At 49.6% G+C, this 16,525-nt stretch overlaps 1 protein-coding gene across 1 annotated transcript; it reads left to right on the plus strand.

The window, feature by feature from the left end:
* Positions 1-337: 337 nt before the first annotated feature.
* PAAF1 (proteasomal ATPase associated factor 1) lies at positions 338-16,440 on the plus strand. Its single transcript, XM_074148694.1, has 12 exons — positions 338-410; positions 496-536; positions 1,223-1,326; positions 1,745-1,834; positions 6,344-6,442; positions 7,184-7,334; positions 9,791-9,985; positions 10,321-10,412; positions 11,999-12,114; positions 12,937-13,019; positions 13,952-14,034; positions 15,945-16,440. The coding sequence occupies exons 1-12, from the start codon at positions 364-366 to the stop codon at positions 16,020-16,022; spliced, it is 1,179 nt and encodes a 392-aa protein (XP_074004795.1). The 5' UTR covers positions 338-363; the 3' UTR covers positions 16,023-16,440.
* Positions 16,441-16,525: the final 85 nt, after the last annotated feature.

The following is a 16,525-nucleotide window of genomic DNA, read 5'->3' on the forward strand; positions in this document are numbered from 1 at the left end:
CGCCATGGATGCCTATCACCCTCCCCAACCCCTACCTGCCCCCCCCGCCCCCCCAAACGGGTGCCTAGCACCCTCCATGTTCCTCCCATGGGTGACCAGCGCCTCCCCCACGCATCTCACCCCGACCCACAGGTGCCCGGCACCCTCCACGCCCTCCCGATACCGTATCCAGCTCCCCCCTCGCCCCCCATACCTGCCCAGCAGCTGAACGCGGCCCCTTTAAGGCTGGCGTCTGGACGGGCACTGCCGGGTTGGTACGTCACGGTGGGAGCGCGCTCTCATTGGAGGACGCGCTTCCGTTTCCTCCCCGCGGGGGCTGACGGGAAGGAAGGAGGCGGAAGTGGGTGCCGATGCCCCGGCAAGATGGCGGCGACGCTGCGGATCCAGAGCGACTGGAGCCAGGCTCTGAGGTGGGCACGGCCCTCCTGGTTCCCCTCCCCTGGCACCGCTCCCCTTCCCCTGCCCCGCGCTCATCGCTGTTCTTTCTATCCGCAGGAGGGACGAGGGTGAGGCCTGGCTGAGCTGCCGAAGCCCTGGTGAGTGCTGAGGGGCCTGAGGAGGCCTCGGAGGGAGGTGGGCCCGAGGGGGCCCTGCGATTTAGGAGAGGGTGAAGGCGGCTGGGGGGGCCTGCTAGTAAGGAGGAAGTGAGGGACGTTATAGGGGGCCCTGTGGGTTAGGACAGATAACAGGTGGGTTTTTTTGGGGTGGGGGTGTGCTGTGTGTTAGGACAGATGACGGGTATTGGGGAGTGCCTGTGCATTAGGAGGGGTGAGGGAGGCTGGAGGGGTGCCCTGGGGGTTAGGAGGAGGCGAGGAAGGCTTTTTGGGGGGCCGTCTGGTTTATCAGAGGCTGAGGGTGGTTGGGAGGTGCCCTGTGGGTTAGGAGCAGGTGAAGGTGTTTGGGGGGGGGGGAGATGCCTTGTGGTTTAGGAGGGGCTGAGGGAAGTTGGGGGGCCTTGTGGGTTGGGGGGAGTTCTCTGTGGGTTAGAAGCAGGTGAGGGTGGTTGTGGGGGGGCCCCTCGTGCTTCATGAGAGGCTGAGGGTGGTTGGGGTGGGGGGGCATGAGTTAGAAGGGGTTGAGGGAGGTTGGGGACCCCTGTTAGTTAGGAGAAGGCAAGGGCGGTTTTGGGGGGCTGTGCTTTAAGGGAGGGTGAGGGGAAGGTGAGCTGAGGAGGAGCCTGGGGTCTGAGGGGCGGCTGAACTGATGGCTTCTCTCCCTGCAGGGAAGCCGACCCTGTACGGCAGCCTGACCCGCCGCGGGCTCAGCACCGAGGGCGTCCCTGACATCGCTGCCTCCGAGGGCTTCGTGGTTGGGGAAGTCACCAAGGTGCCAGGGCTCGGGGGGAACAGGGGTCGGTAACCACCTTCCACGTGTGAAGGGGCGATGCTTTTATACCAGTCAAAATAGCAGCCTAAAGCTGTCACCCAGTCACCTACGTGGTCCTATCCAGCTATTCTGGGCCACCCACCTGTGCAGTGCCCTGGAGCTGGTCCGTAGCATCCCATGGTCGGGCTGGGGTTCTGTGTCATGGCTGGCCAGGCCATAGTGGCCATCACTTGCCACCCGGGGCCTGCATCTTGAGGAGGCTTAAGGGAGACGAGCCCAATGCTGCACCTTCCATCAGTCTTCAGGCTGTGAGAGACCACGCCGAGTCCAGATCATAGGTTCTGCCTTGGTGGCCTCTGTGTTTCAGTAGGACTAACAGCGCTTCTAATTCTTTTCCCCCCTCTCTTCCCTCCTTTAGAAAAGCATTCTCATTTCTTGTCCTCACGAAAATGTGTCCACGAAGTTCCTGGCCCCGTACACAACGTTTTGTAGAATTCATCAGAAAAGTGTAAGTAACATTGTGACAGGAGTGGAAAATAACTGGAAGCAACTGAGCTTTCACAGTGTGTCTCTGACTGTTGTGTGCCTGTTCTGAGGGGTGACCTGCAGCGTGACTTCGTGTGTGAACTAGGTAATAAAATAGATCGTAGAAACTCAGGAAACTCGATCATGGTTAAGTTTACCCCCCAAAAATAATCTCTAAAATTATTTAGGCTGTTTTCTTGACAGTGATCTAATTTCTGCTCACTTCAGGCCCATGACAGATCCTTCCGGTAAAGGAATAAGATGTGTGAATTCGTGTGTCAAAAACTAAGATAAAAATAAGAGGTTCCAGTTACCGAGATCTTCATGTCTGGTTCAAATCTATCCCCGCTTTATAGCGGCTCTTTGCTCCCATGTAATGAAATTGTCTGTCTTTTGGTATCTGCTGTATGGATTTCTGTTTACGGGGCTGGGAACTGAATGTTGTGTAAACTCATAGAATCATAGAATGGGTTGGGTTGGAAGGGACCTTAAAGATCATCCTGTTCCAACCCCCTTGCCATGGGCAGGGATACCTCCACTAGAGCAGGTTGCTCAAAGCCCCATCCTGACCTCGTGGGAATTCAGAGACCAGAAAGGCGCAGCTTGTGTTTAAAAAATAAATAAATGGCATGAAATTCTCACTTTTTTAAAAGCAGTCCTGCTCATTTGGCTGAATAATCTTCTTTCTTATTGCACCCCATCACTGTGGGGATGCTACAAGTACAGCTCCTCACTGAACAGTGATACAGAAAGGCTGACTTTGACCTGAAGTTTCATTTTTTCACTCTAGAGAAGCGCGTAACTGGGCATTACTGGAAAGTAGTCTGCGCTTTTGCTGAATGCTTAACCCTACGTGGAAGTGATCCAAGAAATGAGGGAGTGTGTAGCCTGCAGGTAGAGCCGGCTGCCCTAAAGGGAGTCCCCTGAAGGCTCCTGGAGATGTTTTAGTACACTTGTCTCATGATTTATTGAGTAAATTATTGCGATAAACCCAGCCAAAAATGCTGAAAAGTTGAAAAGCCGGGGTGTATTAATGAGGCTCAAAAGCGCTATAAATCAAGATGCGTTTTGACGTAAAGGCAATTCCGCATCTCTAGAGCTGTTTTAAGGGGAGCTTGGCAGTGAGGCAGCTCCGGAGACAGAGGTGAATCACTTCTCTGAGCTTTGTGCTGCTTAAGAGTCCCCAGCTGCCCTTTTGTGTGATAAATGGAATCAACATTCAAAGCGCAGCAAAATGGAAATGCGGGCGTGTTTAGGCTGCTGTCAAAGGGGCGTGATGGGTTACAGCTGCACTGCAGATCTCTCCTCTGGAAAGCAGCTGAAGCAATACCTATTAATATGTAGATGAGTTTAAAGCCGGTGTGGACTAAGCTCCAGTTATCCTTTTTTACCTCTTGTTCTGAGCGCTGGTGCTTGGCCTTGCCTGTTTACATACCCCTCTTGAAAGTTTGGGGAGATGTCAAACGTCAGTGAGGCTTTTCGTTCCTGCTTGATTGACCTTCACAGGCTTTTATTTTTATTTTTTTTTAAAGTAGGGAGCAAACTTCCACAGATTGGTTTGTTATATAAAATACCACTCGTGTTACCAATGTATTTCTCACATTACCAATATGTAAATAAATCTACTTAATGGCTGTGTAGGGGCTAAACCATTACCTTGTGATCTTATTTAAATATTCTACTACCTGTTTTAATTCCCAATATCTTTTTTTCACGTGGAGGTTGAGTATTGATCCTGTACCCCGTTAAAGTTAGCTCTGATTTGAGCTGATAGAGCTTATCAGGAGAGCAGTTTGGTCTGACTCTTGCTTGGATAGGAAAAGTCATGACTGAAAAGTTTGGCATATCCTGTCCTTCCAAGCCTTGGCTGATGCAGGTGCAGCAATAGGATGCCACAGGATGTCCTCCTTAGCATCTGGAAACAGCTGGAGGTCTATTATGTGCTTGGTCTGCCTGAGGGCATCATCCTTAAATCTCAGGCTTCTACCTGTTACCATATCTTTGGGTTTCCCTGGGGACATGGTACTAAATCCATCTCTCGTCAACCTGGCTGCTGGCTAAGGCTGAGCACGTGCAAGAGGATCGACAAAGCCCTGTCCTGTTTGAGGATAGTTAATTTTTCAGAAAAAGCATTTAATCTGAAGCCTGGGATGAAGGTGAACACCCTCATCCCTTGTATTCCTGACTATGTGGATGGGACCTGCAAGCACGCTGAAAGGCTGCACAAGTTAAGACCAGAAACCTGTGCTTCGTCATGGTGGGATTGGAATGGTGAGGGAACTGTGATCTGCATTTCTCATTTCTATCAGTGGATTTTATCACTGTAATATTTTCTTCTAATCCACAGAGTGCAAATGCAATTATTAGGAAGCTTTTGGAGGTAATACAGCATGACTCCAGTATCCAAATCTTGACAGGCAAAGCAGCTATTCCACTATGTAGTTGTGATGGTTTTATTGTTTTTTGCAGGATACAACACTGGTGTTAACCTTTGGTCTAACAAAATCTATATAATTGGTGTTTTTTTTTTTCAGCTTGTTTAGCATCACTGCAATCCGTATTGGAAATATCTTTGTCACTTGGAAGATGTAATAATTTCTTTCAAGGCTAGAATAACTGTTATCTTATTTCATGCACAACTAAAATCCATCTGCCTTTCCAGAATCACAGAATGCTATGGGGTTGGCGCGGACCTCTGGAGATCATCTAGTCCAAACCCCCTGCCAGAGCAGATCCACCCAGAGCAGGTTGGACAGGAACGTGTCCAGGCAGGTTTTGAATGTCTCCAGAGAAGGAGACTCCACCACCTCTCTGGGCAGCCTCTTCCAGGGCTCTGCCACCCTCACAGGAAAGAAGTTCCTCCTCATGTTTAGATGGAACTTCTTATGTTCAAGTTTGTGCCCATTACCTCTTGTCCTGTCTCTGGGCACCACTGGAAAAAGACTGGCCCCATCCTCCTGACACCCACCCTTTAAGTATTTATAGGTGTTGATCAGATCCCCCCTCAGCCTTCTCTTCTCCAGACTAAAAAGCCCCAAGTCCCTCAGCCTTTCCTCATCAGAGAGATGTTTTAGGCAGCAATAATGTCTGGCACCATGGGAGAGGCTGCCCTTTTACAAACTCAACATCTGGTCTCTTTCAGAAGTATTCAGCTCTCCCAGAGTTTGTGCAAAGGAGGGAGTTGTTAATACCTTCGTGTGACAGACTGTGAGGAGTTACCCTCCCTGCATAAGGAGCTAAATTTGAGTCAGTTCTTCAGGAAATTTAGGCTGTGCCGTTGGCTTCATAAATATCTCAAACAATCTCTTGTGAGTCAGGATGCTCTCAGGCTGGCCAGTTATCTCGGGCTAGTGTGGAACAGCTTGGCTTGATTTCTTACAGAATTATAGAATTGCCAAGGTTGGAAAGGATCTTTCAGATCATTGAGTCCAACCATCAACCCAACACTGACAAACCCACCACTGACCCATGTCCCTCAGCACCACGTCTGCCCGGCTTTGAAATCCCTCCAGGGATGGGGACTCCACCACTGCCCTGGGCAGCCTTTTCGAAGGCTTGATAACCCTTTCCATGAAGAAATTGTTCCCAATCTCCATCCTAAACCTCCCTTGGTGCAACTTGAGGCCGTTTTCTCTTGTCCCATGGCCTGTTCCTTGGGAGAAGAGACCGACTCCCCCTGGCTGCACCCTCCTTTCAGGGAGTTGTAGAGAGCGAGAAGGTCTCCCCTCAGCCTCCTTTTCTCCAGGCTGAACACCCCCAGCTCCCTCAGCCGCTCCTCACAAGACTTGTGCTCCAGACCCCTCACCAGCTCCGTTGCCCTTCTCTGGTCATTAACAGGCTAGAAAAATCCGGATTTCTGCTTCACCTGGGGTAAACCTGAAATACAAGTGCTGTCTGTGCAGGCTTCTGACTCAGCATTTCTCTTTCTCCCTGCTTTGCAGATCTCTGCAGAGTCACAGGCAGAGAATAACAATTTCTTGGTCAAATTTGGTGGCAGCTACAAGAAACCTGGGGTGCTTTGTGCCAAGTTCCAGTCGCCGAGCTCTTCTGAGCCCTGGCTGTGGCTCAGGCTGGATCAGCAGCTTGCTCTTGGAGGAAAGCAGCAATCTGTGTAAACAGATAAATTGAAGAGAATTTCTTTTTTTGCTGCCTTTGTCCTCTAGAAAAAGCCTACTCTTCAGGATCAACTTGGTTTTTCATTTCTTAAGGGCTTAATTAATCTCATAAAACATATTGAGAGAGTGAGGCGAGAAAGCCTGTGAAGTCCTTGCTTAAATATTAGGATATTATCAGGCTAAAACTGTTTAGCTAGGAGTGTGGAAGCTCTTTGGGGTGTTGTACATGAGTCCAACAGTATGCCTTGGGGAGAGAATAGCGGTGAATGATGTACTTAGCAGGTCTCCCCGAGTACAGAGGTAGGCTCTTGAGCAGAAATACCGATATACAGGGTCACATAAAGCTAATATTTGGTGTTTTTTATACCCTTCTGCAGATTACCTGCCTTGATATTTCCAGTGGTGGAGGGCTTGGCGTATCTACCAGCACAGATGGGACCATGAAAATCTGGCAGGCTGCGAATGGAGAAATAAGAGTAAGAGCACCCAGAGCTTTGTTGTGCGTTGTCTGTGACGTTACTGAAATCATTCGGCCGTGACTTTGGTCAGGCTGCCCACACGCCGCGGTTTAGGGCAGGCAAGAATCTGACTTTTGATCGAAAACCTAATTGAAATTTGACATCCAGGAGGTTTTAAATCAAATCTTCTCCCGAGGGAAACGATGCTCAGCAATCCGGAGAGGAGTCCCGGGGTGAAAATGAGGATGGGTACTTAGGAGTGACAGCAGGAATGACAGCGAGAGTGCAGAAGGGAACTGGCAGCTCCTAATCTGTGTGGTACAAGCACTGAATTTCTTCTGCAGTAGAGAAGAGGAAAAGGACTCCTTCCTGTGTAGAGAAGAGGAAAAGGACTCCTTCCCGTGATAGATTAACCAGGTCATGGCTAACTGCCTTCCCAGTTAAGGTGTTTCTTGGGGAGCTTGACCTGTTTGTTTGGCAGAGGCTAAAGACATTTAACCTGCTATTAGAAACAAATGCAGTAGCCTTTGCTCTGTAATTAGCTACTCAAATGGCAGAGGGAAGCCCAAAGTGTACCTGGTAGCTCTCAAATTCAGACAAATCTGTTGCAGGAACGTAAACCCAGAGGATTTGAGCTTAATCCTCTGCCCTCTGAAAGTTTTCCAGTGTCACGCCAAGTTTTCCGGTGTCATAGCTCAAAAACTGCTCGGCACAAGGGTCCTAACAACGGAACTAGCACGTAGTTCTTTGTTTTTCCAGAGACTATTGGAAGGCCATGTGTATGATGTGAATTGTTGCAGGTTTTTCCCATCGGGCCTCGTGGTTCTGAGTGGGGGAATGGATGCCCAGCTAAAGATCTGGTCGGCGGAAGATGCCAGCTGCGTAGTAACATTTAAAGGTCACAAAGGAGGTACAGAGCCTTTAAAATGCTTGATCTGCCATGTGTATAATTGCCCTGCACCTGAGGGTTCGCTCCCCAGCCTGCTGCACTTTGTGCTGTGTGTTTGTATTAGATATCCGGAGAATCTTTTTCCAGCTCCTGGAACTCAAATAAAAAGATCGGTGGTAGTTGTATTAGACAACTTGCACCCAGATCATCCTGCTCACCTTAATTGCTCCACAGCCTCTTCCTTGGTGGTTTTTTTTTTTATTTCCTTGCTCAGTAAAGCATATAGCGGTTTATTATGGACTTGCTGAACTCAGGGAGGCAGTTACCTGTCTCGAGGATGCGTGCTGTTGAAAGTAAGGCACAGTGAGAGCAGCTACAAGGATACTTAAGTGATTATTTCTTAAGAGGGGCTGCAATAAGCTTGTTCACCCTTGTGCTGAGGGTAGATGTTCAGCTCTGCCCTTGCTGATGGTCCTGCTGCTGAAAAGGAGAGTAAATTCTTCACCCTCTGTGTGTCCTCATGTAGAGGATCCTCTGCCCACCTTACGTGGCGAGTTGAATGCTGTTCCTTGTCTCCGGGGTTTGAACTCCTCCAATTGACATTCAATCCCAGAGAAGAACTACAAGGGATGGAAAATGAGCTACTCAGAAAGGTTCCCAAGAGCTGTGATCGAAGCAATTTGTAGACAGAGCCTCTGTTAGTATCTGGAAAGAAGATTTTATTTCCAGAACCCCTCATTAATAATCAGTGTGGATTTATCCCTAATGCTTAACCAGGCTCCCGTTTTACTCCTGTTTACGCCCAACCCAGAGCACAGTGGCCAGTGGTTCTGTCTTGTCATGATTTGGTGGTTGTTTCCTACGGGATGCCAACTTGAACACTTGGATGATCACGAACAAGCCCAAGTGAGTTGTGGAAGTGGCGTCAGATGCCCCCAAACCCTCTCCCAAATTATCTCCTCCCTGAGCAACTAATTGCTCTTTACAGGCTCTTGTTTTCCCTGTCTCACAGGCTGCAAGGCTTTATTGAAAAGGTTAATAAGCCCTGTGGCTGGTTGCCAAAAACTTGATTGACTCGAAAACTTGTCTTGCGCTGAACCTGCTGTGGTTCTCATGTGATCTATTTGTGTGGATTCAAAGTACTCTGCTGCAAATTTTGGAGTACTGCGTCCAGCTTTGGAGTCCTCAACACAGGAGGGACATGGACCTGTTGGAATGGGTCCAGCGGAGGGCCACGAAGATGCTGTAAGGGCTGGAGCCCCTCTGTTGTGAGGACAGGCTGAGAGAGTTGGGGGGGTTCAGCCTGGAGAAGAGAAGGCTCCGGGGAGATCTTCGAGCCCCTTCCAGTCCCTAAAGGGGCTCCAGGGGAGATGGGGGGAGACTCTTGATCAGGGAGTGAAGCCATAGGAGGAGGGGGAAGGGTTTGACCTTGAAAGAGGGGAGATTGAGATGAGATGTGGGGAAGAACTTCTTTGCTGTGAGGGTGGTGAGACCCTGGCCCAGGTTGCCCCGAGAAGCTGTGGCTGCCCCATCCCTGGAGGGGTTCAAGGCCAGGTTGGATGGGGCTTTGAGCAACCTGGTCTGATGGGAGGTGTCCCTGCCCAGGGCAGGGGGGTTGGACCTGGATGATCTTTAAGGTCCCTTCCAACCCAAACCATTCTATGATTCTCTGATTCTATGAAATGTCCTGTGAACAGGAACACGGCAGGCTCTGTAAGAGAGCCAGGGTCAGAACGACGCTGGCTGGTTCCCGATGATTCTGAAGTTGATTCGATTCACAGCTTCTAACTCCAGCCCAAACTGCTGCAGTCAGTTTGCTTGGCTTGGCTTGGCTTGTCATTTGAGCTTGGCATGTTTAATGACCACTTCTGCAGGGAAAGCATCAATTAAATCTTCTAACCATCTGACTGTTCCCTTCCAAAAAAACACACTGCGTCATTTTTCGGGTCTAGACTCAACATCCCACAGTGAAATGAAGTATTTAGGGGATGTTAGCACCTGCAGAGACTGCTCTTTTGATGTTGCTGAAGCTGGATAACGTGGATATCGTTTGCTTGCCCCACACAACTTCGGGGATTATCCTTAAAACTTGGCAATATTTTAAGAGTGCTGGGCTGGACTGTTTTCTGCCCAAGTTAGAGGTTAATTTTGGAGGTAGAAATTCAGCAGCAGCTGTGGTACTGGCTCAGTCTGAGGCAAGGCGTTTCCCATCATGTTATTGGTAATATCTTGCCTTTGTGCCAGGTGGTGGCTCCTGCTCTGTATGGTTTCCTGGGAGCTGCTGCCTTCCACGTACATCACTTTCTAGATGCTCCCTGCCCCACGTTGCACCCCACATAATTAGCCGTGTGTGGCTGGTGGCACTCTGGGGACAGTGGCCTGGGGCTTGTGGTTGGGTTTGCCTTGGGGAAAATGAGATGCTTTATCTGTCTGCCTTCTGTGCTGTATTTCTGAACTCGGCCTTTGCTCTGACACAGGTATTTTGGACACTGCCATTGTGGATCGGGGAAGAAATGTCCTTTCCTGCTCTAGGGACGGCACTGCCCGTCTCTGGGACTGTGGAAAATCCGCCTGCCTGGGTGTCATCGCTGACTGCGGCTCTCCTGTCAACGGCATCGCCGTGGGCGCTGCCGACAACTCGCTGAACCTGGGCACGCCTGAAAAAGCTCCCAGTAAGGGTCTTTCTCTTAAAATTCATCTTCATTCCCCTGTCCCAAGCTGCTTGGATGTGTCACCAATAATCCTGAATGCTGGCTGCCATGTGCCCTTGTTACCACCTGGGGAAGGGAACTAGGGTCACCAGAATAGAGCACATCAGTCCTGGGGGGGAATTGAGCCTTATCAAGCAGTTTAAAACTGGAATCTCTTTGGTTACTGGTCTGCCTTGCTGCATCTGGGGTCTTAGGGTATGGAGGAATGCATTGGGTGATCCAAACTGTCAGGTTTTTGGTACCATCAAGATTTTTTGCGTACCCACTGCTGGAATTAACTGTTGTCCTTTTGTCAGGTGAACGTGAAGTTGGGACAGAAGGGAAAATCCTGCTGCTGGCTCGAGAAGACAAGAAGCTTCAAGGAGTGGGACTGCAGAGCAGGCAGCCGGTAAGGAGTCTGGGACTATCGGAAATACTTACCTGGGAGAGGTGCTCGGAGATGCTGCTATAAAATAGGGTCTGAGGCCTTAATCCCTTCTGCTGCAGCATCTCCTTGGTTTGTGAGCTGCTGTTCACACGGCTGTGCAGGACACTGGGCTGAGGAATTGAGCTGGGTTAAAACTAACCTAGATTGGAGAATAAGTCTTATGACGAAAGGCTGAGGGAGCTGGGGGTGTTGAGCCTGGAGAAAAGGAGGCTGAGGGGAGACCTTCTCGCTCTCTCCAACTCCTTGAAAGGAGGGGGTGGAGAGGCAGGGGTCGGTCTCTTCTCCCAAGGAACAGGCCATGGGACAAGAGGAAGTGGCCTCAAGTTGTGCCAGGGAAGGTTTAGGATGGATATTTGGAACAATTTTTACACTGAAGGGGTTATTAAGCCTTGGAATGGGCTGCCCAGTGAAGTGGTTGAGGCACCATCCCTGGAGGGATTTAAAAGATGTGTTGACATAGAGCTTAGTGACATGGTTTAGTGATGGGTTTTATCAGAGTTAGTTTGATGGTTGGACTTGATGATCTTAAAGATCCCTTCCAACCTAGACAATTCTGTGATTCTGTGAGCGAAGTGCGCCGTTCTGTTCCCCTGGTGAGGTTCACCATGTGGCACAGGAAGGGACAGAACCAGGCTGGAAGCAGGGGAGGGCTGATCTGCCTGCCTTTGGCCGAGGTTTTATCCTGCAGTGTTTTCCCCCATGTGTATTCTGTGGAGAAGAGATTAAAACCTGGTACAATAAAGGGATGTTTTCTTTCCTTCCTACTGGCTGGATTTGTATGTGGTGCTTTGAGGACTAAGAATTGCTCATTAATTTAACCCAGGTATGGGGAGGACTATTTACACGGTGGCCAGTAGATGTCATCGTGAGAGCAGGATCTGCAGGCTGCCTCATGCAGCCACGGTGGAAAGTTGCTGGTGGGTATTTTAAGTTGCGTGTGAAGGGGGAACCTCAGGTGGTCACCAGTCCTTCTCCCTCCTCTTGGCAAAGGGAGATGGAGGTGGTAGATCTCAGGTACTGAAGTTCTTATCAGGACCATGCTGGGTGTAGGACAGGAGCTCCTGGTGATGTAGCAGATTGAACTGTTTGTGGTGAGTAAAATTTGGGTGGAACAGAAAACGCTCACCAAGGCTGGTCAGAGGTGGCCAGGACTCACCTGGAAAAAGCTCACAGCCTCCATAGCGATGATTGTGACTCTGGGAGGAAGGAGTGGTCTCTGCCAACCTGCCATGCAGATTTGGTCTCGCTGCTCCATGAGTGTCTGAAGATTAATCTCAAGCTCAGCATTGATTTGTCGGTCACTGTGTGGCACGTCCCTTCTCCAAAGGAGACCCAGGAGCGTTCTCTGATGGCACTGCCCCTGCTGACTTGGCAAGACTGATCCTGGAGCGCTGTTCTGCACGTCTTGGAGCAGAGCTGAGGGGTTCTTAACCCAGCTCTGGGTTGGAAGCGAATTCACTGATGTAGAAATAAATTATTGCTTCCTTCTCCTGGGTGTCCAATGTCCTGGAAGTCTCTGACGCTTCCCTTTGTTCCTGTATTCTCAGGTGTTCCTCTTCGTCGGATCTGACGCGTTCAACTGCTGCGCATTCCTCTCGAGTACCTATATCCTAGCGGGGACTCAGGATGGGAACATTTATCAGCTGGATGTGAGGAACACAAAGTGAGTGAGCGCCTGGGGCTGCAAGTATTTCAATGGCAACTAGGTTTTTTTTTTGGGCTGGGAAAGAGAGGCAGATTGGGGGTGGTGGCAGACAGTGCTCTCTTCTGAGCCGCTCGCAGCCATTTCTTTCTCTTGGGGAGCACCGGGGAGGATATTTCTGCTCAGGTTGGTGATCCAATGGGATGTTCTCTGGAAACTGCCACCTCAAAGACTATGGCCTCTGTGGTGGTTTTTTTTAGTTATTGAAAAGCTTTTCAGTCTCGATCTGTGACTAGGGGTGCTCTTGGCATAGCCTTACCGCATAGATTATTGCTTTAGATGCATATATATATGTATATATATAAAAAATAATGTTCATGTACTGTGCATATTACATTATATATGAATATCTGTGTGATTATATATAATCTATATATATATATGTAGATAGATTTAGCAGAAGACTTCTTAACAGCAGTATTCCTGCCACCAAAAGCACAGCCCTTTTCTTCTCCTCCTCTGGTGAGACTTAGTGTCTTTGTAGGATCCAAACGTTTACCCTGATCCTCATTCCAGTGTAGGACTGGAACTGAGCTGTCGCTGAGGGCAGGACCTGCTCTAAATTGGTTTTTATTAGCGTCAAAGGTGAGCTCTGAGCAGGAGAGCATCCAGGCGGTGCTTCTGGGTGGGGGCTGGAGGAGCTGGCACCAAAATCTGAAGAGTCTTTTGTGCTGGATGAGTTCCGAGCTTTTGTCTGTGAGCTCGTTTTCTTGTTTGGACATTGGAAAGGGCTCTTGCCTATAGACCATAATACTCATCCCTTCTTTCTGCTTCTTATTCTAGCGCTCCAATCCAGGTCATCCATAGATCAGGAGCACCAGTGCTTTCGCTGCTCCCGTACCGAGATGGATTTATTGCCAGCCAAGGTAACTCAAGTGCTGTGTTCTGCCAGTAGAAATTGTATATTGAATCAAGAAGTTTTGTGCTCTTTGGGTATCGACCTCTTACATATTTTTCATCTGGACTGGGCACTGGTGAGGCCCCACCTCGAGGGCTGGGTCCGGTTTTGGGCCCCTCACCACAAAAAAGACATTGAGGGGCTGGAGCGTGTCCAGAGAAGGGCACCGGAGCTGGTGAGGAGTCTGGAGCACAAGTCTTGTGAGGAGCGGCTGAGGGAGCTGGGGGTGTTGAGCCTGGAGAAAAGGAGGCTGAGGGGAGACCTTCTCGCTCTCTCCAACTCCCTGAAAGGAGGGTGTAGCCGGGGGGGGTCGGTCTCTTCTCCCAAGGAACAGGCCATGGGACAGGAGGAAACAACCTCAAGTTGTGGCATGGGAGGTTTAGGATGGAGATTGGGAACAATTTCTTCCCCGAAAGGTTTGTCAAGCCTTGGCAGAGGCTGCCCAGGGCAGTGGTGGAGTCCCCATCCCTGGAGGTATCTAAAAGCCGGGCAGACGTGGTGCTGAGGGACATGGGTTAGTGGTGGTTTTGTCAGTGTTGGGTTGATGGTTGGACTTGGTGATCTGAAAGGTCCCTTCCAACCTCAACCATTCTATGATCCTATGATCCACTGACTGGTGGGCAGTGTCCACGGCAAACTGGTGTAGTAGGGGCTGTATTGATTGCTTTTTGCCTTGTGATTTTTTTTCTCCTGTGTTCCTCTAAGTTGCCTCTCAATGATTAGAGCCCTTTCCCATCTCTCTGAATCCTCACAGGGCTTTTCCCTCTTCCTGGGGGCTCCGTACCCCATGATCAGGTGTTTCTGATGGGCCAGTTAGTGCTGTTTGTAATTAAGAGCGTGGCTTATTTCACTAATTGGCTGATGTTCCTTCTTTCCTCGGTATCTTTTCTCCTCATGTAGGTGATGGGACCTGCTTTATCGTTCAGCAAGACCTTGATTATGTCCTCGACCTCACAGAAGCTGACTGTGACCCCGTCTACAAGGTAAGGAATATGGGGTATCTCCCAAGATAAAGGGTGTAGGGAAAGGTGATGGCCTCAGGATTTGGCAGCCCACACGACACGTTCCTTCACACAGTTGACTTTCTTGGTTTGGTTTTTTTTCCTACCTGAATAATCTTAATATTTTGCATAAACAAATCCTCTGTGGTATACGCTGGTGTTATCTCCATCGTGCAGGAGCAAAACTGGAGCAATGGAGCTGCTCGGTTGTTGGAGTAGCTCTGGTAGAACTGTGTTTCTGTAAAAAAAAAAAAAAGTGAATTAATTATGCTCGGAGGATCATCGGGGTAAAAGCAGTGGCCAACTGCCTGCTTTCTTTTGTCCCCTGGTGACTCTGGTCCCCCGCCTGGTACCTCTGAAGAACAGATATGAGGTTCTGGTTGAGGAAGGCCAGTCGAGTGAGGACGTAGATGAGGATGTAGACAATAGATGCAACCTACATCAGAGATGCCTCCTCAGTCGCAAAAGTGTACACCCCGGATCACCACCACACCCCCAAGGAGGTAAAGAAGGGTTATGGTTGTTGGTGACTCCTTCCTGAGGGGGATGGAGGGCCCAATATGCTGGGTGGACCCTCCTCAGAGGGAAGTCTGCTGTCTTCTTGGAGCCCGGGTTAAGTATGTCACCAGGAAACTTGGCTTAGTGAGGTTCTCAGACTATTACCCATTATAGGTTGGGGGCTGACCTGCTGGAGAGCAGCTCTGAGGAGAAAGACCTGGGAGTCCTGGTGGACAGTAGGATGACCATGAGCCAGCAATGTGCCCTTGTGGCCAAGAAGGCCAATGGCATCCTGGGGGGCATCAGGAAGAGTGTGGCCAGCAGGTGGAGGGAGGTCATCCTCTCCCTCTGCTCTGCCCTGGGGAGGCCACATCTGCACTGGGACCAGTTCTGGGCTCCCCAGTTCAAGAATGACAGGGAACTGCTGGAGAGGGTACAGCAGAGGGCTACAAAGATGCTGAGGGGCCTGGAGCATCTCTCTGATGAGGAAAGGCTGAGGCACTTGGGTCTTTTTAGTCTGGAGAAGAGAAGATTGAGGGGGGATCTGATCAACACCTATAAATACTTAAAGGGTGGGTGTCAGGAGGATGGGGCCAGTCTTTTTTCAGTGGTGCCCAGGGACAGGACAAGAGGAAACGGGCACGAACCTGAACATAAGAAGTTCCATCTCAACATGAGGAGGAACTTCTTTCCTGTGAGGGTGGCAGAGCCCTGGAAGAGGCTGCCCAGAGAGGTGGTGGAGTCTCCTTCTCTGAAGTCATTCAAACCCCACCTGGACACGTTCCTGTGCAACCTGCTCTGGGTGACCCTGCTCTGGCAGGGGGTTGGACTAGATGATCTCCAGAGGTCCCTTCCGACCCCATATCATTCTGTGATTCCGTGTGACTCGAGACCAGCAAGTGGGTCTTTCTGTTGTGTTTCCAGACACCCCTCTGCGCCTGCACAGCTCGGGTAGGATGCCCTGGGTTCCCCTGAGCTCCCAATCTGGTATCGCTGGTGGAAATTAGCTCTTGTTTTTAACCCGTTCCAGCTCTGTGGTCCGGTTCCCCCTCTCCCCATCAACACACACCCTCTAGGGTAACGCTCAGCATCACACAGAGGCTGGGATTTGAGCTGTACGACACGCTGGCGTGAACAAAACGTGAGAAAATTGTGAGAAAAGTAATTTTCTCTATCAATTTGGAGAGAAAAACCCTTTTGTGAGCCCTTAACCTGCTCCTGGCGAAACCTCAGACCGGCCTTTAAAACCTGGGAATGCTGCTGCAGGGGACGATCACCTCCTCTTCCCTTTGCCGAAGCCCAAAGGGAAAGCTGATCTCCGAGAATTTTACTTTTTAACTGTCACTTGGGAAATACCGTGCTTAAATGCTGCTCTTTTCCCCTCTCTTTTTCAGGTGGCTTCTTGGGAGAAGCAAATTTACACGTGCTGCAGAGACGGGATAGTGAGGAGATACCAACTTTCCGACATTTAAGCGTTCGGATGGGCCAAGTAGCCGGGAGATGCGTCGAAATAGCTCTTCCAAGCTTATTTTCCTGTACAGGGTGTTCGAGATGTGTATGTAGAAGGTTGTTTTATTTCTTTTTTTTTTTTGAGGTATATAGAAGTTTCTGAAGCTGTTGTGATGACCGGGCTGTATACGGAGGTATACAGCTGGATACAGCTAATATTTCTTACTGCAACACAAATTTGATTTTTATTTGGAGAGTGGCTTCCAGGTGTTGGAGAGGATTTTCTGTTGCAACGATTTTTTTTAATTTTTTTTTTTCACTGCAGAAAAACTGCTGTTTCCGGGGGAAAAGAGTAATAAAAATATATTGGGGGGTGAGGGCGGGGGGTGATGAAGGCGCCTGTATGACAGTGTGGACTTGAAATAAAGCAACCGCTTTGATAAAACCCCTGTGGAAAAGTGATTTTTCCACAGGAAACTTGTTTTAATAATAAAATAACGAAAGGAGCGGTGGCTTGGCCTGACTG

Source organism: Numenius arquata, chromosome 1 (genome assembly GCF_964106895.1).
Source record: "Numenius arquata chromosome 1, bNumArq3.hap1.1, whole genome shotgun sequence".
NCBI lineage: Eukaryota > Metazoa > Chordata > Aves > Charadriiformes > Scolopacidae > Numenius > Numenius arquata.